This window comes from Ixodes scapularis, unplaced genomic scaffold (genome assembly GCF_016920785.2).
Source record: "Ixodes scapularis isolate PalLabHiFi unplaced genomic scaffold, ASM1692078v2 PGA_scaffold1__304_contigs__length_218370807, whole genome shotgun sequence".
NCBI lineage: Eukaryota > Metazoa > Arthropoda > Arachnida > Ixodida > Ixodidae > Ixodes > Ixodes scapularis.
The window spans coordinates 1,899,406-1,922,987 of NW_024609846.1; the positions used below are offsets into that span (position 1 = coordinate 1,899,406).

Below are 23,582 nucleotides of genomic sequence, written 5' to 3' on the forward strand. Positions count from 1 at the left end.
GTCGATCGGAAAAGTGTTCGTGTTGTGCTTGTTTTAATTGGCCGCACGTTCTTATTTCATAAATTGTCCTGGCTGCTCCGCTAGCGGCAAATCTAACATAATTGTTTACGTGAATTTCCGACAAATGTTGCGGGAATTTTAAATATATCTCCTTCCAGGTGGTGTCTGGAACATCAGGCCCTGTTTTATTCATTCTCTCTGGAGTATGTCAAAACATGACGTGTGAAATAAGCAACGAAAGCGAGATATATAAACAAGAAATGAATGTATCGCTCAATAATATTGATGTCGGTAAGCATATTTTAGTTCTGCGAAAATTTAATATATAAGTATGTGTGGAAAAAAAAAATGAAAGACGTTTACAATTCTCTGTAATGCCGTATTACAGCGCAGGTCCTGAGGGGGAGGAGGGCAGGGTACGGAAGGGAGGGTATACCCCTCCTGCCCCTTCCGTTTTGCTCCCCTCCCATTTAGCGGTAATTTTCCGCTAAATGTCCCGCTAAATTTAGCGGGGAAATTCTTCCTCTAAATTTAGCGGGGAATTATTTTGACTAAAGTTGGCGGGGAATTGTTTCCGCTAGGTTTTTAGGGGGGACATTTTTCCGCTAGATGTAGCAGGGAAATTTTGTCACTAAATTGAGCGGTGAAATTTTTCCGATAAATGTAGGAGAGAAACTTTGCTAAAATTTCCCGCTAAACTTAGCTGGGAACATTTTCCATAATGCACCACGCGGTTACGCCCGCGCGGTTACGCCCGCTTGCATTATTTCCATAATGCACTGCGTGCGGTTTCGCCGACGGTGACGGCGACGATGACGCCGCTGAAGCCGGAAACCGGAGCGGCGCTCTAAAAAAACTGTGAGCTTAATAGCGTCATGTCCCGCTAACATGAACGCCACCGTTTCCCTGAAAAATCGCCCATAACCTAAGTCGTCCATAATAACAATCGAAATATATATTAAAAAAATAGAAATCGACAACGAGCATGGTTACAGGAAACCCAGTGTTTTTAGCTACTTTATTTTAGACTTTGGACCCCGATTTCTTGTCCAAATAAAAGTGAAATACGATAGCGTTATCGGGCCCCTTCGCTCTGCTGTCTCACTCCGTCTCATGCTCGGAGACGCGAGTGCGCTCCGACATCCGGAACCGCTGTCGCATTTCGGGATCTTCCTGCCGCTGCTGTCGCCTCACTTTGGCTTCACGGGCACGCATACCAGCAAATAAATGCCGCTCATTCCCAAGTCATGCGAGAGTGCCTTGCGTAGCCTTGTCAGTACCATGTCTGGCTCGCAACGAAAGGGTTTGGGTTTCGAGTCCCGCCTAAAATTCTTCAAATTGTTTCCTTAAGGCAGTATATAAATTATTTTATAAAGTAAAAAAATTTTGAGACATGCAGTAACGTTTAAGCCGCATCACATGTCATGTTTTTACCCCTTTCCTTCCTCCGTGACGTCACGTTTCACGTGAGTGTTGTGGGTTGCTTGAAATTCCTGCGCGAGGTCATGTGGCTGTGACACCATGACCCTTGCGACAAGTCGGGATTTTCCCATCACGACGCCACCGACGCGAGCTATTCTCCTACACCAGCTCCTTAACTCTGTCGCGTTAAGAGCGTTATAGGTCTCTTACCTGTGGGACAGATTCTGCTCACTTCAGCTGGACGCATGGCAGATTTCACTGCCCCCTAAGCAGGAAATCAATCCGAAAATTAAACTTGGAGGACGCCCAAGCTTCGCCTTTAAGAGTGGAACTCAATAACTAAACATATAAATTTCCGCTCGTTCGTAAGCCGTGCAAGCGTCTCTGAGCGGCCTAGCCAATAACGTGTCCTTCTCGCACCGGAAGCGTTGTGGGTTTCAATACAGCCTAAGATTTTTCTTTTTTTTTTCTTTAAACTTTATAAAGTTAAATTATTTTAGACATACGGCGGCTTTTAATTCGCATTGCCATACCATGTTTCTTAATCACTTTCATACCACTCGTGACGTCACATTTCACGTGAGCGTTGTGGTTTGCTTGAAATTCCCGACCGAGGTCATGTGGCTGTGACGTCATAAACCTATCTACCAATCAGGATCTTCGCGGCAGGCCACCGGCGCCGGCCTTTCTCGTCAGGCCAGCGACGCCGGATTTTTTGTGACACGAGCTCCGTACCGCTATCGCTAATAATAGTTGGGTTACGGTTACCATTTTATGTACTGAATTAAAATCGTTTCGTTGTTTTTCTCTCTTTTTTTGGCGGTTTTATAGGAGCGGAAAAAAAAGTTGAAAGTTGGATGTTAGAATGTTGCAAATAACAATGTTGATATTACTTTTTATATACAGACCATGTTTCTTCTCGTTGGTTTACTTGATTCAAGGCTAGATACTTTGTTCATAATAATTGGTTTCAAGTAGCCATGATATCACACAATGAGTCGACGAGGCAAAATGCATCGTCACGACTCATAGTTACAAGAATTCGAAAATGTCATCGCCTCTCCTGATTCGTTAGGAGTTTCAAATATGTTCCCTTCTAAAGCGCTCGTACTTAATATTTGTTTTCAGTTATATCTCTCTCTCTCTCTATATATATATATATATATATATATAGATATATAGATATATATACGTTTCGGCCGGACTCCAGGTGGCGGGTTCGAATCCCGACCGAGGTGCCCGCAATATGACGGAGGCTTATTGCGGAGAAGGCGCCGTGTAACCGAGCTTTCGGTTGCACGTCAAAAGATCCCCAGGTGGTTCAAATTAATCCTCAGTCCTCCGCTGGGGCGTGCCAAATGCCCGTCGTAGGTTTGGCACGTAAAACCATAATACACACAGTACAAGACGCTGTAAATACCACCTTCCATAGCAAGACAAAATATCTGCCTCTAAGTAGTGCCGCGTTTTTTGTTTTTTTTCTAACATTCCTATGACCTCTTCGTTGTTTCTACGGATTTTCTATTTCATGATTTTCTATAGCTAGTCTAGAAGTAACACCATTTAACATGGAGTCAAATAACATTTTATTTAGAATTCATAACGCTAGAAAGCATTGACAGGGCAGAACTTTGGACGTAGTAGTCAGCCACCACCAACAGCGTGTCGTCAACGATCCTCGCCTCCAAAAAGAGTCGGCAGTTGCCATAAAACATAAAAAAGGAACCCAGTGGTTCCCGATCTCTTTGACCACTCCGGCTAGGCGTTCCTTCATTTTGTTAAGTCTCCGTTAGTCTCATATCAAAATCTCGTCGACGACGTTTATTTGTACATGAATTCACGTGTGAAGCTAACTTTGAACTGTTTGCATCTGAAGACCTGAAGTCCTCAAAGCTGATATAGGTTACTCCGACTAGACGTCTCTGACCACGGGTGGCGTATGTACCCTGAGCAGGTATCTCAGGGTACATATGTCACCCATATAACCTTAGAAAATGACTAAAGATGTGCATTGTGGCCCCATGTGAGCCAATACGAGCATCTAAAAGATGACGGCAACACACTGTAGTTACCTCCTCCGGTGTGTTGTCATATTCCTTACCCCGGTTCTCGTACTCACTGGCCCCGCAGCATCTGGAACTTGCCAGGTTATGCTAAAACAAAGTCGACTGTAGCTTATCCCCGGCGCCTGCCATAACACATGCCGTGTGCCAGTTCCGATCTGCTGTGCGGCATTTGGCCCTCTCACCAGTTGAATTGGAATGCATAGCACCGCCTGCCGAGAAAGAACACATAGAATAAATAAAGGAATCCTTGGTAGAAAGCAATACACTAAAAGATATGCTTAGTTTACTAAAGCGATACTTTGACTAGGGGAGCCTACTTGAATTATATTTAAGTGTACAAAAATTGTACCTGTACACAGTATTCAAAGTACACTTGTAAATACAAAACTTGTACTACATGCACTTGGGCATACTTGAATTGTTTTGATACGGCTGTATCAATGTACTAAAAATTAACTATTGCAGTATGCTTATTGTATACTTTCGTAAATATTGTAGAAATGAACTTTAAGTGCTTTTTAATATCTTTTTAACTTTACTAAAAGTGTAGGGAATATGATGCTAACAATAGTTGTAGGTTGTTTTGCGGTCTACCGTCAGGGGTAGGGGGCCCGTGGAACGTTGCTGGTTGCTGGGGGGGGGGGGGGGGGGGGGGGAATTGTCGTCGGTGGCGAGAACTCGGGAAAGGGACGGCCAAGAGAGACTGTGTTCGATTAAAACATAAAAAATTTTACCGTAACTTTCGATGAGTACCAAAAAACCGAGAGCCCCTTGCACGAAGAATCTCTAGTTTGAAGCTCCAGGCTGCCTGAACACCAGCGCTTCCTGCAGAAGCAGTTGTTTCCATCCGTATGCACGGTGGCTTATGCAAGTCAGTGCCTCCCGAGTTTCTAGCGAAGCGTATGGGCTAACTCGCGGGGGAAAGCGAGTTATTTATTTAAATGGTGGACCTGAAACACACCTGTTTTCCTATCTTCATCTTCTTTAATGCCAATGTAGGCAAATTATGACAGAAAATGAGTAAACACGCTTCATAAACCGGTGAGAAGGCGGGCTTTACCATGCTCCACCGCCAAACAATATCGCCAGCCAAAAAAAAGAAAAAAACAGGGGAAAAACATTAAAAAAAAACTGCTTTCTTTTTTTTTTCTTTTTTTTTAGGGGGGTGATTTTTAGCAGTTGCATGCACCAGTGTTTCTCTCACAACTCCATGATTCAGAACAAATGCAGAAAATCACTTAGCAATTTAGCCTTGTGTTTCTAGGGAGATGATACTGGACTCCCAGAGATTCGGAAATGGTGCGAAAGACTGCGTTCAGGCGCCTTGTGTACTAATGTAAACACAAAACTATACGAGCCCTGTTAAGTACTTCTACTTCAACTACGACCACAATAATCATTACATCATGTCCAGGGTATCTTAAACTCATGCAACTAGTTTTACGTATTGAAAGGCGTACGACGTTATAGAAGAAAACTGCAAAAACAATAGCGCCACTTAATCGTCCCGCAATAGAGCGTCGAGGCGTTCATCTTCCCATGTGGTGTTCAAAAACTTTTTTGCCGAGGTTCCGCGAGATGGCGCCAGAGGTCTAAGGAGCAGCGTCCTCGAAGGCAGACAGCGCGCTTCAGCTTCAAAGCCGATTTTTCTACCGTCTACCTTTGATTTTGGCGCGTAAACGTGGCGTTAAATATTTGTGGACGTGGCGCCCGGAGGAGATCGGTAACGACAAAATATTTTAAATCATTATATTTATAATTTTAATTGCTTTTCGTTCTATTTACAGGAGTTTTTTTTTTTTTTTTTTTTTTTGTAGTTGTTGTTATTTTGATAAGTGAGAGTTAATGCTACATTTCATTGTCCAGCAGACCTGCAATACGTTTAATTTACCTCGGGCTTTCAAAGTTTGCACTGAGAACATTGGCAGTTGGGAGGATGAAGTTGGCCAAAAATTTCAGAATTATAGCTTACAAACGCATACTCTGTAAAAGGCTGTAAACAAAGAGTCATGGAGCCAGACTTGTATGTAATCCGTTACAAGTAACGAAATTACTTAATTTCGTTACTTGTAACGTTACTGTAATTATTCCCTTACAGTTGCCAGTAATTTTGTAAGGGAATAATTACATAATTCAGAAAGTAATTGTAAAGTAAGTTCATTACTTTTTTTACGTAAGGGAATGGTTCTAAACCATTACATATTTCAGTTTTCATTCGTGGAGGGAAATTATGGGAACTTTAAATATTGACCAAAAATATCGTAAAAAATATGATATTTTTTCTGTAAGGTAAGCTCTACCGGAATCATGCTGTTACCTGAATTTACAAAACACAAGGCCTCACATTGTTTAGATACTCAAAGTCTCATTACGTCACCTAAAACCTCGATTCATATATATATATATTTTGTGTGTGTGTGTGTGTGTGTCTGTGGGGGAGGGAGCTGCTTGCACATTTTAACTTGTCAGCTTGCTCGTCCAAAACGAAGTGGGAAGCAAACTGATAGAAATATCCGGACTCTCCATGCAAGCAATAAGAGGCAAACTCTCGAGTTCAAAGTGTTTCCTTCTAACAAAAAAATGAAAGCCGTTTACAACTCCCTGTAACACCGAATTGGAGCGCAGCTCTTGAGGAGGGAAGGGTGCTGGGGGTTACCTGCTCTCGGGGCAGGGGGGGGGGGGGGGGGGGGGGGGAGTCATGTGACCTTGGGGGTCACGTGATCCCCAGAAAATTTTTCCGCTAGATTTAGCGGGGAATTTTTTCCGCTAGATTTAGCGGGGAAATTTTTCCGCTAGGTTAAACGGGAAATTTTTTCCGCTAGACTTAGCGGGGAATTTTTTCCGCTAAATCTAGCGGGGAAATTTTTCCGCTAGATTTAGTGGGGAACTTTTTCCGCTAAATCCAGCGGAGAAATTTTTCCGCTAGATTTAGCAGGGAAATTTTTCCGCTAGATTTCGCGCGGAAATTTTTCCGCTAGATTTAGCGGGGAATATTTTCCGCTAGATTTAGCGGGGAAATTTTTCCACTAGATTTGGCGGGGAATTTTTTCGCTAGATTTAGCGGGAAAATTTTTCCGCTAGGTTCAACGGGAAAATTTTTCCACTACACTTAGCGGGGAATTTTTCCCGCTAAATCTAGCGGGGAAATGTTTCCGCTAGATTTAGCGCGGAATTTTTTCCGCTAGATTTAGCGGGGAAATTTTTCCGCTAGATTTAGCGGGTTAATTTTTTCACTAGATTTAGCGGGGCATTTTTCCCGCTAGATTTAGCGGAGAAATTTTTCCGCTAAATTAGGGAGTTTTCGTAGACCGCGCTGCCCCCTCCGCTAAGCGTTCCGCAACGAAGAAGTTGCTACTGCGCCTGCGCGCCGATAACTTTGACTGTGGAGTTCCCGCTATCGTAGCGGGTTGCGGAGGGCCTTGCGGGACGGCGAAAACGATCTACGAAAACTCCCTATTTAGCGGAAAAATTTTTCCGCTAGATTTAGCGGGGAATTTTTTCCGCTAAACCTAGCGGGGAAAAAATTTTCCGCTAGATTTAGCGGGGATATTTTCCCGCTAAATCTAGCGGCAAAATTTTTTCGCTAGATTTAGCGGGGAAATTTTTCCGCTAGATTTAGCGGGGAATTTTTTCCGCTAAACCTAGCGGGAAAAAATTTTCCGCTAGATTTAGCGGGGATATTTTCCCGCTAAATCTAGCGGCAAAATTTTTTCGCTAGATTTAGCGGGGAAATTTTTCCGCTAGATTTAGCGGGGAAATGTTTCCGCTACATTTAGCGGGGAATTTTTCCCGGTAGATTTAGCGGGGAAATTTTTCCGCTAGATTTAGCGGGGAATTTTTTACGCTAAATCTAGCGGGGAAATTTTTTACGCTAGATTTAGCGGAGAAATTTTTTCGATAGATTTAGCGGGGAAATTTTTCCGTTAGATTTAGCGGGGAAATTTACCCATAATGCACCGCGCGGTTACGCCGACGGCGACGGCGACGCCGACGCCGCTCATGCCGGAAACGGGCCCCTAAGAGCTGCGCTCTAAAAACAAATAACCATCAATGTGCACGCGACCTGGTGTAGCGAATCTGTGCGCTTCTGGCCGAGAGAAAAAGAGAGAGATGGCTTCTTTGTATCAACTTCAGGGATCAAGATAATCTACACTGGGGAGAAAAGCGAAGTTTGGTGGAGCCGTAGTTAGGACACAGCGTCTCAATGGGCCAACAGGATCTAGCTGGCGTTCTGGGTGTCGAGCAGGTAGGGAATGACTTGCGAACGCGTTGTTTTCTAGCCACTCAGTCGCGCGTCCAGGTGGCAGCACCTATTTGAAAAAAGGTGGACTGAAAAGGTGTTTAGTGCAGCGGACAACATCTTCACGTAGAAACGAGGTCAGATGTCCGATGATACTTTGTGAGAGCCACATGTTGCTCAAGGTCACAAAAGTGTGAGTTGCGGCAACAATAAACGCTTCCATAGCACTTGTGTGTTGTTTCTTGCCCCTAGGACAGTAAGCTTGAAAGTAATGCCGCGAAAGTAACGGATTACTTTTTGAAGTAATGGTCACTTACTTTTATGGAAGTGCAATTGCAGCTCTAATTCGTTATATTTGACCATGGGTAATTGAAAATGTAATTCCTTACTTTTTTTAGTAACGTGTACAACTCTGCATCGAACACAATATCCTATTAATCTGGCAGTTAAAATTCTACCTCTAGTTGTATTTATAACGGGAAGTGCCTCTTCCCGACACCTTCTGCGTGTACAAATGTTGGTGTCAGTTGAAGAATCTGCCTAGAGGTTTTAATTTCGTTATGTATAAACATTTTGCCGAACCGATTTGATATATAAATTAGCGGTTCATTTCTGACGGTTACACGGCTACGGTTCATGTCAAATGAAAATATCTGTTGGACACAACTGGAGCCTTCAATTTGATATTGGGCGTGACGCTTTGCATACCTACGTCACGAGCAGCGCAACAAAGCAGTCTTTATTTTAGGTACCATACATATTTTCAGCCTCGTCGTCTGTTGCGCTATTTTCGTCTACTTCTGCGGTTGGCTGTTCAGGTGCTTTGCACAAAAGTAGACGCGTAATTTTTTATATTGAACTATATGTTGCTGTTATTTGATGACAATAAGCTGTTTCGTTGTATTCACCTCCTTTCTGTGTTTCTTGAGGATGACGCTGTAGCAGTGTTTAAGTGGCGTTCACGTAACTCCCTTGATCTGAACTAGCTGAAAATAAAGACAATGTCGCTAAGCAGGACGCGTGGCTCATTTGTATTTACTTTCACCATAGACTGCATTGCGACTGCCCGAGTGTCTTTAATTCGTTACACTGGAATTCTTCACTCAGCATTGATCTTTAATAACTATGTATCAACCATTTTAGGGCCTCGCTGATGGCTCTCTGTGCAAGATACCGCATCAAAAAGCGATCCTCTTTTATTTATTTATTTATTTAAATACCTTAAGAACCCTGGAGTTAGGGTATTACATAAGGGAGTGGGGTTATAGGAGATGTGATGATAACAATTCGCGGAATGAGCCGATGTCTTGGGTGGAGACGATGATTTCAGGCAGGCCGTTCCAGTCCACAGATGTCGCCGGGAAAAAAGATTTAAAGAATGCTGTGTTTCGGGTAAAGAGAAGGCCAACTTTTGCAGGGTGATCAACACGAGGAGATATGCGATGAGGTGGCAAGATGAATGAGCTATGTAGCTGGTCATCGGAGTAAAACCTGTGAAAAAGACATAGTTTAGCAATACGCCTGCGTGAACATAAAGGAGTCAAAGATAAGTTTTGTTTAAGTTCAGTTACGCTGACAAACCTGGAGTACTGAGACGTTATAAAGCGAGCTGCACGGTTCTGAAGTGATTCTATGTCCGATGTAAGGAATTTAAGATGAGGGTCCCAGACTGATGATGCATATTCTAACTTTGGGCGTACTAATGTGACGTATGCGAGGCGTTTGACAGATGAGGACGCGAGACGAAGATTGCGGCGTAAAAAACCAAGAGTGCGGTTTGAATCGGAAATGATGTTGTTAATATGAGTCTTCCAGGAGAGGTCGTGAGTGAAGTGAACGCCAAGATATTTGTAAGTTGAGACGGCATCAACATTGAGGTTACCAATAGAGTAAAAAGCTTGAAGGTGTTGACGGGTTCGAAAAAAAGAGAGGGATTTAGATTTGGAAGCATTTAAGAGCATTTGCCACTTTGAACACCATTCATTAATTCGGTCAAGATCAGTCTGCAGATTAAGTGAATCATTTGTGTTAGCTATGGGCCTGTAGATTACGCAGTCATCGGCAAACAGGCGGACCGTAGAGGACAGCGAAAGGGGGAGATCATTAATATATACAAGAAAAAGCAGGGGTCCAAGAACAGATCCTTGCGGTATGCCAGAGGTTACAGGAGCGCTTCGGGAACGGCAGTTGTTGATGTGCACATGCTGGGTTCGGTAAGAGAGAAAATTTTCAATCCGTGCTACAACGGAAGAATCAAGGGAAAGTGCGGACAGTTTTGTTAGTAGGAGTTTATGGGAAACACAATCAAAAGCTTTGGAAAAATCGAGAAAGATAGCATCAACCTGAGGAGAGGTTTCTAGGGAAATATGAATGTCATGGCTGAAAGCGGCAAGCTGTGTTTCACAAGAACGATGTTTTCTAAAGCCATGTTGATTAGGAAAAAAGAAATTGTTTTGTTCTAGAAAATGTATAACTTGGGAATGAATGACATGTTCCATGAGTTTACAACAAACAGAAGTTAATGATATGGGTCGATAATTTAGAGGGGAGTGCGTATCGCCGCCTTTGTGGACCGGAACGACCTTACCTTCCCTCCAGTCGTCAGGAATAGCACCAGTATCTATGGACTGTTGAAACAGAAAGGTTAGAAAAACAGTTGACAGTGGTTTAGTAATCTTTAGTATTTTACTGTTTATGTCGTCAGCCCCTGGTGACGATGAGATCTTAAGTGCATCTATCAACTTGCTAATGCCGTTTTCCGTGAGAGTAATTGGATGCATTCGTGGAAACGACATGGTTACATTATCTGGCAAAGATGTGATGACGCTACTGTTAAACACAGCGGAGAATGCATCGCAAAACTTTTCAACAGCATCATCATCAGAGAGATTAGTTCCGTTGTCATTTACCAATGAAACCGGTTTACGATAGTGGGGGTTTATTATCTTCCAAAATTTCTGAGGGTTACTTTTGAGAATAGCGGCAAGATCGCTCTGATAAAATTGTGTTTTAGCTTTCGCGACAGTCGACTTGTACAGTGCGAAAGCATCTGAGAAACAAGACCAAGCCTGATCTGTGTCTAGACGTCGGGCACGTCGGTACAATCTCTTTTTCCGGTTACAGAGCGTTTTAAGCTCTCGGGTGTACCAAGGGGCTGACTCGTTCTCTCGAAACTGTATTAGTGGTATATGACGGTCAATTAAACAAAGTAGCGTTTCTTTAAAAAGCATCCAAATATCTTGTACAGAACGATCAAAAAAGTTGGGCATACATGACTCCATAAAAGACTTCAGGCCGAGGTTGATCAAGTCAGTGTTTGCTTTTCCATATATTCTAATTTTTCGATATGATTCAACAGCTGCGTTGTTTTTAATGTTCAAAGAGCAGTGTATGCACTTGTGATCGCTGAGGCCATTAATGATGTTTACATCGTTTATTATTTCGCTGTGCGACGTGAGGACTAAGTCTAGAATCGAAGATGATGATTCAGTTACCCTTGTTGGCTGCGTTACGAGTTGCTCTAGATTAAACGTTAGGCACATATCTAAGAAAAGTTTCGATTCATTTCGAGATGCCGTTGCCGACGGCAGATCTTCGCCCCAGTCTATGTCTGGGTAGTTGAAGTCTCCCACCAAAACCAGTTTCGATAAGGGGTGCTGCGTTCTCACGTCGCACAGTGCGTCATGCAGCCTTTCAACAAAAGAAGCGTTGCAAGAAGGTGGGCGATAACAAACCCCAACAATGACAATGTTGTTTGAACAGTTGATGGAAGCAATTACAATTTCTAGATCAGACACAACGTTCACTTTTCGTGGATGAAGATTGTTTTTTACAGCGAGGAGGACACCACCGCCTCTCCCTGAAACCCGATCACTGCGAAATATAACAAAAGAAGATTGGTGACTTGAGTTCAAGAAAATTTCATTATCAGTTATTTCTGACGTGAGCCAGGTCTCACTTAGTGCGATAACACCGATGTTCATAACATCGATTAATTCATTTATGTCGTCACGCTTCGGTATTAGGCTTCTAATATTGGTGTACAGAAAAGACAATGTATTGGCATCGTTCGCATTGGTACATGTTGATGGTGCTGTAATTCCAGTAGCTGGTTGTGTTAAGCTTTTACTAGGTGGTTGCTATCGCGGGCATTCAAAAACAGTATGGTTAGACCGGTCGTACATATAACATCGTCCATTCAATAGAAGCCTGTTGAAGGAAATCTTAAAGGGAGCTGCCTGTGTCTTTCCATATTCGATTAATTTGCTGCGGGCCGTTCGGGTACTTTGCGAGAAGTCTTCTGCTATCGAGACGTTCGTTCCTCGCAACGAAAGCCGGGAGGAGAAAAGCTGCTGCCGTACTTTACCTAATGCAAACTTAACAATTATAGGGCGTTGTTTGTTGGGGCTGTAACGGCCAATGCGGTGAGCCCGGCTAATATTTAAAGGTTCAAGGTTAATTCCGAGTTTTTCGCTGCACAAAGAAATAACCTTTTCTTCCGATTGAGACCAGGTCTCCTCTGGTGCGTCGCTAATGCCGTGAAATACAAGGTTTCCTCGGCGTAAGCGGTCTTCTACGTCATCCAGGCGGAGCTGCACCTGGTCGACGCTAGTTGTTGCTTTAGACACGGTCTCTTTAACACAAGCGATGTCGTCCCTTAGTGCTTTAACATCGCTTAGATTGTCTTCGATTGCCGAGACCCGCGAGTTTAATTCAGCTAAGGACTTGGTCGCCGTTTCCTGATCTGCGCGGACACTTCTGATTTCAGAAAGAAGGGATGTGTTCATTGCATCAAGTTTATCAAGAACAGTTTGCAAAGTTAGGTCATCCGGACCAGGGTTTAACTCAACGTCTCCCGAAAGAAGGAGACGGAACGAAACGCAAAAACACTCGTACGCAATAGACAAACAGGCACAGGGGCATGGCAGCACGAACAAAAAAATGTCGTCGCTTCGTTTGCAGAAATACGACACGTTGTTACTCACCTGAAAATACATGGTGATTATTGAGTTGTTGCGCACTGCTGTCGTGCCGCCATGCCCACTGGCGAAAAAGTTGTGTAGCGGCGTATAAATACAGGCCATCTGGCCACCAGGGTGAGCCAGAGTCGATGACGGTGACGAGTGATAGGCATCGATGAAAAGGGGCTGATCCATGGCGTCGGCGTGTCTCGGTGTCATCATACCGGTGTCGAGGAACGTGCCTGGTATCGATGATGACGTGTTCTTCTGCGGTGTATGGCCCACGAAAAAACAAGAACTCGTTCCACGGGCCGAAGTCAGCACGCAGGAAAGCAGGAGCTGAAAATACCTGCTCGTATTGTGCGGCCATTGTGTTGCTTGTATCGTTTGGAAATATATTACCGCGTGCATGGGCGAGCAGAAACGCCTCTCTATACTTTTAGAAGATTTGTGTTTACTCTTAAAACGTGTGGGTTGGGGAAGTTAGAAGTTCAGCTTTTTCAAATCAGTCTTAATCCCGTGCCACGTGTATGATTCGTCATAGATTTGGCGCATCACTAGTGGATATTTTATACTTTATGAATTCTAGGTTCTGTGAAAAGTGGGACATCTCAATTTAAGATAATGGTTTAATCACTCTTTTTGTGGGTATCTTGGAAGCATTAAATCAGACGTTCTTTTATAATACTCCACACACGCGTCACTACAGATAATCGACAATATATTCTCAATATATATTGAAAATAGGTCCACGTTTAATAGACAGAATAAGAAAAGAAATACGTTGCTATCCTGAGACAAATATTTATTAAACTTCGTTACCTGCCTCTCTTGTCAAACTGATTTGTTCCAGTTTTATTATTTTCTTGAGCTGCCTTCAACTGCGTGTTATCAAACAAAAAGCTTCCGCTTTTTTGTCGCAGAGGAGGAACAAATTCCACAGCTACCCGGTTGTGGGTTCACAAGGGTTCAAGACAAAGCAAGGAAGGTAAGTAAAATATACCGAAACGTCCATTCCAGCCCGTTTGCGAAGTTCCATTTTTATTTCCATTACTTGTTTCACTCAAATACTGCGTCTAATTTAATTTCCTCATTTGTTTTGTAATGCGTTTGTTTCGCCATTTTTTTTTTTTTTTAATCTTGCTCTCTGCTGGAACTTCTGTTTTGTACTCTGCCTATAATGTTACTTTCCATTCACTTCCTCTACCTCAGCGTCAGTGTATCCCTTTGTTACTCATAGGGAAGCATGTGTCAAAGATGGGGGGGGGGGGGGGGGGGGGGGGGGTTGGTGCAAAATGTTTGAACACAAGGAGGACCAACCGCACTTAGTACAAAAGCAGTACTTTCTTTATGATCCTCCATACCGTTCCAGTGTCGGCTAGGAGTGCCCTGCTAATCCAGGACGTGTTGTGTACCCGTGCCGATTTGGCATGGGTCGACTTGACACCCGGTGCCGAGATTTGTGAGGAGTCCCGTGAGCTGGGTCTGCAAGTGGCTCGACAATCACCAAACTCAACTTTTTATTTAACCTGTAAAAAAACAAAATGTCCACAAAACCTTTTATGATAAGGTCGGCGGCAGAAACAGAGTGCACAAGAGTTTCTGACGTAATAATTTATAAAGAATTTATACTGGTTGAGTTTATGAGCCGGCAGCGCTGAAAAATGCTTGATTAAAAAACCAGATTGTGTTGCGAGTATTTCATTGGATTCTACGAGAACGGACCACTTATAAAAAATTATTAGTATACACGCCTTCTCGAAGGTGTTAAAAACTGACACGAGGCCTGCCAGCTTCTATTTTAGTGAAGCCTCTGTTAAAATAGGATGATTTCACACCAGATAGTAGGTACAGGGGATATATATATATATATATATATAAATATACAGCGGGTGGGTGTTTTTATTATTGCAGATTTGTTTAAAAAAAAAAGCCATGAAAGCTACACTTATGAGGTTTGTGCGAGTAAGTTATACACCCAGGGGGACATTATAAGGGTGACCAATCTTTGCGATAAGTCGACTAATTAATTAGAATTTGTTAATTAACTTTTTAATTAGTGAAAATAGACATATGGTTCCAGTTAGAAACTTGCTGACCGTCATCGAAAAGCACTAAATCAGTCATTTTTCAGAAAGACTTTTAGCGCGTGAGAAGGGTAGCAGTGCACTAAAGTTACCACTCGTGGAGCAGGTACAAAGCTAGCGGTTGCGATAAGGCGCCTGCGCGATTTTTCCGTCTCTTATCTAGCCCCAGCCTTGTACCTGCTCCACGAGGGGTAACTTTAGTACAGTACTACGCTTCTCACGCGCTCAAAGTCTTTCTAAAAATTACAGATTTAGGGGTTTTGGACGACGCTCAGCAAATTTCTGATTGGAACCATATAACTATTCTGACTAATTAAAAAGTTCATTAACGAATTTTAATTTATTAGCCGATTTATTGCAAAAAATAGCCCCCATATTGTCCCCCAGGGACAAGGAATATTTTTTTATGCAAAACGTTATGAAACACGTCAAGTAAACACGTTTTAGAGACACCTTCACAAATGAAAATGTATCAAAATTAGCATCTTGAAGTTTACTTTACGAATTTATAAAAATATATGTTTAGCCATTATTTTACTCGTCTTACTGATTCAGAAAGTCAACTCATTTTTTATGTGACAAAATTGCCCGTAAATATTTCTAAAAATTTATCTTTTATTTCTTTTAATCTCTCCTTAATTTTCTCCAGTATGTTTAACTAACTGCTAATGGCAAAACATTGAGTAACATATGATCCCCGAAAGTAAAACAAAAACGACCACAAACCATCACTCAGGTCGAGCTTGCTTGTCTTTGTTTAGGGGCTTTGCCGCACGAAGTCGGCTTCAAAGGGACATTTTCTTGAACCGACAAAGGCTGTACAGCAGGGCAGCTCTATCGTAGGGTGTAGAAAGTCGTGCTTCCAATAGCTTAGCTTTACTGCTGCCGGCAGTTAAGAATTGTATGTGCAGCCACTACCGCGAAACGCAAAACCCGCACACGAGGAAGGTCTGTCACCACGAAGGCAAGGCTAGGGAAGTAGTATCTGGAAAGTATTTATCTTGGTGTTCAACATTGTGTGACGATAAATAATTCAGCTTATCATTTCTAAGTATCAATGCGTACCGTACAATTGAATACAAATAGAGGTTGATAATCCCGACAGATTTGTTTTTGGGTGTTTCTACGTAAGTTTATACAATGAGAGCCTGTCATATATTTTATATTGCTGTAAAATAAATACCCTATATAAAGCCTGTCCTTAGGAGAAGCGCTGAGTTATATACCTATACATATATGTATAATGTGTTTCACTAAACACGGGCAAAATCGTTATTTTAAAAAACATGCATCACACGGAAAAAAAGGTTGATGTGACTTGTTCCTGCCAAAGGGCACATTTAGGAAAAAAGGACAGTGCTGATATAAGCAGGGGAATAATTACATATATTAATTAACTTTCTAATTCATAAATCTTAAGGTATCAAATCAATTAGAAACATTATAGGCATAATTAAAAAGACTTGAATCGACCCAGAATATACACAATATAAAGATGTATGTCATGCGCAGCACTCTGTGGCGCTCAGAAAAAACACTCGATTTTGAAGCGTCTTGAAAAGGCGAAGGGGGGGAGGGGGGGGGGGGGGGGGGAGGGGCGTCTTAGGAGGCAACGCAAGGAAACACAAATACAAAGCTAAGCTAGGGACAGCACTACTGCCTACACCCTGCGATAGAGCAGCACCGCTGTACAGCCTTTTTCGGTTCTAAAAAAAAATGCCTTTTTGGGCCCAGAACAGTGCGGTAAAGCCCCTATAACAAAGACAAGCAAGCTCGATTTGAGTGACAGTGTGTAGTCATTTTTCTCTCTCAAAGGGCATACGTTACTCAATATTTTGCCATCACTAGTTTAATATACCGCAGATCAGTAAGGAGGATTTAAAACAAATAAAAAAATAAGTCTTTCTTAAATATTGACTTGCAGTTTTACAGATTTAGAGAAATCAACTCTTTTTCTGCATAAATAACACAACTGCAATAATGGATAAGCATATATTTTTATATTTTCATAAGATGCATTTAAATATTCCCATTTTAATACATTTTGCGTCATTTTATATACAGACGTTTGTTGGTAAATGGTCTGGGAATGTGTATTAAACTGGTCGCATGCGTGCCACTTCATCCTTGATGCGCCAGTCCTATCGTAAGTGTGCCTGCTCGCCCTTGTAGTTTTATTAATGTCAATTATAGACCAACTAGCCCAATCAAAAGTCGGATTACTCTAAAACGTGTTTACTTGACGTGTTTCGTAGCTTTCTATTGCATGCCAATTTCGTATTGTAATTTTTCATATTTTGTTTACATGCTGTAAACGTTTCTTATAAAATGAGTAGAAACTATTATTGCCACGTGCCTGCTTCAGTGGAAAATCGACGGTTATGCAAAGAACCACAGCTAAACTTTGGCAATTTCCACGCCTCCAGCTGGGTAATGATATATCTTCGGAATAAAATTAGCTACGGCGTTCTCATATAGCTGAAATATCCTCCCATCAACATGGCTTTAACATGTATTTTTACATAAATATAAACAAAATATGACACGTACCATCATTGGACCACCTGACTCGGAAACACCATATAGTCTCAGCTTTGAAGGAACAGTACGTACGGTTAAATAAAACCAAACAATTTTATTTTTTAGCCTGTTTAACATGCATCCAAATGCGAGGGGCTTAAAAGGGGCAAAGGAACCGAAAAATATATATACTTTTTTTTTTTCTGGCGTCAACGGGTAATTTAGTAAGCGCTATATTTCCACAACCGTCGCAGAGAGAGCGCGTGGGCGTTCAAATGGTTACCGCGCTTGACTGCCGCGCGGAAAGTCTACATTCGATTCCAGTCAGTGGAATGTTCGTTTACTTGTTCTTTCAACTTACCGTTCTCGTAAGTTCGAGAAGTTTCTCGTCTGATCGATTTCCGAATGTTTCTGCGCACGGAAAGTTCTACGCCGAATGTTCCAGAAACTCACGCGCGTACATACGAGACTCCGCATGGCGAGCGGAGTCCGTTTCGCCCAAGCACTCGATCCTGCTGTTTAGCCGACATCAACGCCTGCGACGCTAACCTTCTCCTCTTTTGTCTTGGGCACAAGTTCGCCCCATTAAACGTTTAGTTTGCTTCAGTTTTCATCACTTCTTCAATTGTCATTCGTGACAATATGAAAAAATAAGACCCGCGAGACACGCAACAAATCTTTCCAGACAAGACTTACACGGACTCAAAATTCATTTTACTACTCATGGTTCCCCACGGTCTTAATAAATAAAATGTATGTAACACAAACATAAAATTTTTATACTGCCAATTTAATTCCGTTTGAATTACCCAGCTGGTTTATTAATGCTATTCATTTAGTGATCTGTTAAATACCTTTTCACGCAGAACAGAGGTGAATGAAATATATAGGATCCGTTTGGCCTTTGAAACAAGGAACATATAACCTCGGAGGCGCAGAAGTCTCATCTGCTCTGAAGTCCCTGTTCTTAAACTTAAAAGTGACGAAGAGGATTCACACGCGAGCCTCATCAAATGAATCGTTTTCGCCCGATCAATCGGTGAAAAAATTAGACGGTGAAGAATTCATTAATCGATTAGTTCGTAGGACTATCAGTTAATTTCACAACCCTTATGTGAAGTGTCAAGATTAAAAAACAAAAATATATTGAAAGGCCAAGTTTGTCGTTGGTTTTTTTTCCCTACCTTAGTGATGGAAGGAGGATGTTTGTCGAATTTTACAATTTTGACCATGACTTGTTTACGTCCTCGTGCTTTTCTTGGTTTCAGTATTTACTTTCCATGGCGTGCACAGCCTGTGAATCTCAGTTAAATAAAACGATACGACCGGATTGCACACTGTGTATTGTACGTAAAATATTGTTTATATATATTACCTAATTTACTTGAGCATTAATAAATCCAAATGTGATGCTAGAGAACGACTATATATGTTTTGCGATTGTGGAAACATCAAATCTAGCAGTACAAACGTGGCCTATTGCCAATTCTATATTATCGCATCACTTGGACTAGACCTGGTCTGTGTGCAAAAACCTTTAACACGTAATTTCTTATCTGCACTCTGATTGTAAGCGTTAAATTTGAAAAGAAAGTATATTTATAGTTCGAACTTTATTAATCACGTGGCATGAATTACTTGTGGGTGCATGAGTTCATTGTTATAAACAATTTTTCTGGGTACTAAGTTATTTCCTGTCTTCAATGAGAACGCCTCATTGAAGGTTGGGGGACGCTCAATGAGGCGTCAACTCAATGAGGTTGACGCCTCATTGATTCATGAAAAAATTTAGCAACTTTTAATAAAAAAATATTTAACGCAATGTATTAATAAAGACCCGAGTTTCTATTTTATATCACGAATTTTCTAAAATATGGCGTAGCTCTTGAACTAACCAAATTTAAAACACTTGGAAACAGTTCCAATGTAAATTTTGAGAAGTTTGTTATTCGTTGCATTTTTTGCCATTGTCGTATTCTTTTCTGGTCTTCATTCGTGGGTAACTTGTAACGTCTTAAACAAAAATATTAATTTTATTCTCCCGACTGCATAAAAAAATGATGGTCGCGTTTTGGGCGTTTCAACGCAAACCTATCAATGGAGTCATAAGCTGTATCATATCCTCTTCTATACTCACAAAGCCTGGCAGTTCGACGACGAAGCCATAGAGTGCCCGGTCGCAGATTTGGAGCGCGAGGATCTGGTAGCAGAGAGCATCAAAGAGCCATTTTTTGGTGAACGTGGACGTTAGCACACAGCTGTTGGCGAGGCGAGGACCCGAAACACACTTGTTCGCACGGGAGAAGTGTGTTTCGGCATCTCGCCACAGCGGGGCGCCAGTCACGTGGCTCTCCTCTCACCCATTGCCTACCGCTCCACCTTTTCCATTTCGGCGGCCACTTCTCGTGGCGATTTTCCAGGCTTTGTTAGTATATATAGGAGTCCATGGCTGTATCCACTGATTAGGTTAGAACGGCAGGGAGGAACCTCCAGCGCGAACATCCTACCTTCGACATCGTTCCACGTCTCGTGCACCTCGGGCACGTGCACCCAGAAAACACATGGCAAAGGCATTAAACGCGTGTTGGAGGTCAGGCGTTCGAAAGACGCACCCTGCTGTTCTATATTTTTCAGTGGTTACAGTGCATACGGGGTACCCCCCTTCCCGCCTTTAAAAAAATATATTAGTGTTGTTTTTATTGCAAAATAAACCACGAAACGCCGAATCTCTCTATTCTCCTAGTAAATTCAGCTCTAGCGGTCTGAACCAGATGCCTACTAAGTAGCCGTTATTTCATACAAAAGTTACAAATGACTTTTTTTTTTACAACCGGCGCCATTCAGCGCAATGTAATCGACCGCCATTTTCCCATTGAAACAATTGAAAATCGCTTTAACTTTTGAATTAGATAACGGTTACTTCTCAAACTTCGGCACCTGGTTCGTATCTCTAGCTCTGCAATTGGGCGGAGAGTGAGCGTTCGGCGATGCGTAGTTTAGTTTTGCGACCACAAATCTTGTAATATTTATCTTTTTAGAACACTCTGTACCTTGTGAACCGAACTTTGAGCCGGGCATTTATTTTTCCGGTCATTGATTTTTCCGGTGTATGTAGAGCTAATACATATTTTTCCAATCGTGAGAATAGTAATCTTCTTCGATGGGGAAAGTAGGGCTCATGTTTTCATAAACTCCTGGCGGTAGAAATCTCGATAGTATCTTACATAGCCACTGAGAACCTAAGGTAAGCAGGATGTTGCTTATTATATCAATGATTTTATACATTGAAATCATGAGAAACGCAAGGAGTGACAACTCCCGAGCAGCATACACAGGTATTAAGACTGCGGTATTAGTCCATAAGAACGCCCAAGAATGAATCATGAAGCAAGAAGTGTGAAGGTCACGGACCCTGTTTCTTAAGCTGTCCTTACCTATAGCTTTGTGATTTGTTATTGGGTTTTTTAACGCCTAATGTCGCAATTTTATAGGTAGTGGAGTGATGATAAAATGCTGTGGATTGGCCATGACCTGCGTTTCTTAAACTATCAGCGAATCTAATATGCTGCGACATAAGAACTGCGGGAAAGTGTCTACCATCTAATTCCCGTATAGAAATGACGTCACTATATGACTCAGTACCAACGTTACTAGATTAGCTCAGTTACAGTACTAGCCGGATGCCCATAGACTCTGCTTCCACGTACAGTGGGCCCCCTCTCCTCCCGGAGTTCGCCTCCGGCCGTTCGACGCGCCACCGTTATGAGGACGGCTGATAGAGTAACTACAAAACTTTCTATGAAATACGTATGGTTTGAAGCGCAGCGCCTACAGCCGGCGTTTGACCGTACCATATGGAATATGCAGTTTTTAAAAGAGAAATATAGATATCACTTTTAACGACGGGGGCGGAGTAAAGGAGGTGAGGGGAGTACCCGCCGTCCGCGAAAGTTCCACAACTGAGCTGGTTTTTCAACTGAGTGCTGAGAGCACCGTTGCTCTCAGCACGAAATCAAAGATTTTTTGATGTCACAGGGGGGAAGGAGCATTCGACAATGTCTTTTTTTTTTTCTAAAAATTAGATGGCGTAAATAAATTTGTTCCTAATGCCCAAGTGAACTTTTATTAAGTGGAGAGATTGTTCTTCTTCTGGGGCTCTCCTATAGCTCTTATGTTGCGACAGACTCTAGTCACTCGGCGCTTAAGAGACACAGGGCAAGGCTCAGTATCTTCACCTTTTTTGCTTTGTGATTTCTTCTTGAGCGTTCTTATCAGTTATTAGCGAGTTTTGGTAGACCGCTTTTGTGCGCCCGGTCAACCCTACAGAGTGGCGCATTCGCCACTGCGCATGCGCGGCCGCTCTGAGTTTCAGCGTAGGCGGCTGCGCATGAGCAGTTGGCCAGGCTCGAAGCGGTAAGTGAAAACGAGTTACTTAAACGCCCTGGTACCGCCATCTCACTTGCTGCGTAGTGAGAACATGCTTGGATTTGCCATGCCTTACGTTTGGTTAGCTGCCAGTGACAAAAGTGTAGTTTCATTTGAACCTCCAATGCCGCTCTAATAGCAACCTGTTTTTTTTTTTTTATCAGTTTTGGGATTGAGGAATACTGGACGTACAGTTCACATTCAATGTTTTGCCTGAAATTATTTCTCAAAGTTGACGCCTCAAAATAACGTTCCTCAGTTTGATCGAATAAATAACCCTCACGTGTTACTTTGATTTTGTTTTTAACCCAGGTATATCAGAACAATACAGAGTCAGGTGAAGTAAGACTTACAGTGGGAGAGTGCCATAATGGAACATGTGTTTCTCGTAATCCGAGTGAAACCGTAGATGTAAAGAAAGAATTAATCACGAACTCCGACTTACTCAGGTACGAATCATACAGAAAAACACATGCCAGCGCATATCGTCTATTTTGAATTGGTATCCTTTAAATTGTAGTATAAAAATGGTACGTTTTGAATAAAAATATTAACGAGGAAATTAAGGACTTTTGACCATACCGAGATGTGCACACAAGGCGGAAAGAAAGCGAGCACACGCAACTGTTTCGAGTTGGGCGGGGCTCTCTTTTAAAATCCATTTCTACCAACAACAAAAAAATACAACGCATGTGTTCATTTTTTGTTACGAGGCTGAAATCCGATGACAAAAAAAGAAAATACTTTTGTCTTTATTTGTTATATATTTGATCAACACCTACTCGTTCCTATTTATGTCATCTTGTCTATTTTATAATTAATGTGCCGACATATTTCCGAGACAGCCGAGGGGAGATCCTGAACTTCTAATTGCCCTTTTTCACATAAATTTCTTTTATTTAATTTATGGCATATCGGTAGTATGGCCTCCTGTTAAAGTGCCCAAAACCTTCGTTCAAATTACGAGCTAAAAACATACTTGTCGTGTAAGGCTCGTCAGTATACTGGGCACTATAAAAAATCAGCCATCTAAATTAAAACCTTCTTTTCTAATTTTTCTTCCTTTTTTTTTTTTGATGTTACGCTTATTGAAAAGCACGGCGAAAATCCCAAATACGCATCTGGTCTCGCCATCCCACAGTCTTCTTCAGCGCAACAGAGTCCGTCTGCTTTGGTCAGCGTGACCATGGCAACAAAGTGTATTTTTTATAGTAAATCTCGTGAGCACAGCGTCTAAACCTAGCAATGGCAGATGCCATCCCCCGTATCTCGTCGGCTAAGGTGTAAACCGCATGCAAGCGATTTGGCGAGCGGCCACACAAGCGACGGCGACCCGATTCGCTGTCGTGCGGTCAGTTGCGCGACAGAGCAAACCGCATGAAAGCCACTGGAGCAGGCGACAATGTCGATGAACGAGGTTTTCTAGAAATCCAAAAACTGAGGGACGCGACAAATGACAGTGAGAAATTTCCGTCCCTTTTCCCTGACTGTCCTCGTTGTCACCGTCGCTTGTCCCGTCGCTCGATAAATCGCTTACTTGCGGTTCAGCCTTAAAACGAACGTCGCAACGCTAGCCCAAGTCGGACGCGCCGTTCTGAACGTAGACGCTGATAGCGAAAGGAGGTGGCGTATCAAACCCTTGGTGTTTTGACTACGCTTGGTGCACGCTCGACCACGAGAGTATAATCAATTTTCTTAGAACGGAGTGGGGCGAAGTGAGACGTAACTGCCCGTATGGCGTAGTCTATTGGAAGCCTTGCATGGACTTCAAGACAGCGTTGCCGCGTCGGTTGCAGACGGCATTCGGACGATGGCGTGGCTGCTGCTGGCTTACAACGCTCGGTCCGCATATGTATCTATT

At 42.4% G+C, this 23,582-nt stretch overlaps 1 protein-coding gene across 1 annotated transcript in view; it reads left to right on the forward strand.

The window, feature by feature from the left end:
• The window catches only part of LOC115314209, a 28,248-nt gene extending 6,029 nt beyond the window's left edge, over nucleotides 1–22,219 (forward strand). Inside the window, exons 5-8 of the mRNA XM_040208417.1 lie at nucleotides 159–291; nucleotides 13,613–13,677; nucleotides 18,565–18,642; nucleotides 22,034–22,219. Coding sequence (XP_040064351.1) covers nucleotides 159–291; nucleotides 13,613–13,677; nucleotides 18,565–18,642; nucleotides 22,034–22,219 — 462 coding nt within the window. The remainder of the gene's footprint in view (nucleotides 1–158; nucleotides 292–13,612; nucleotides 13,678–18,564; nucleotides 18,643–22,033) is intronic.
• Nucleotides 22,220–23,582: the final 1,363 nt, after the last annotated feature.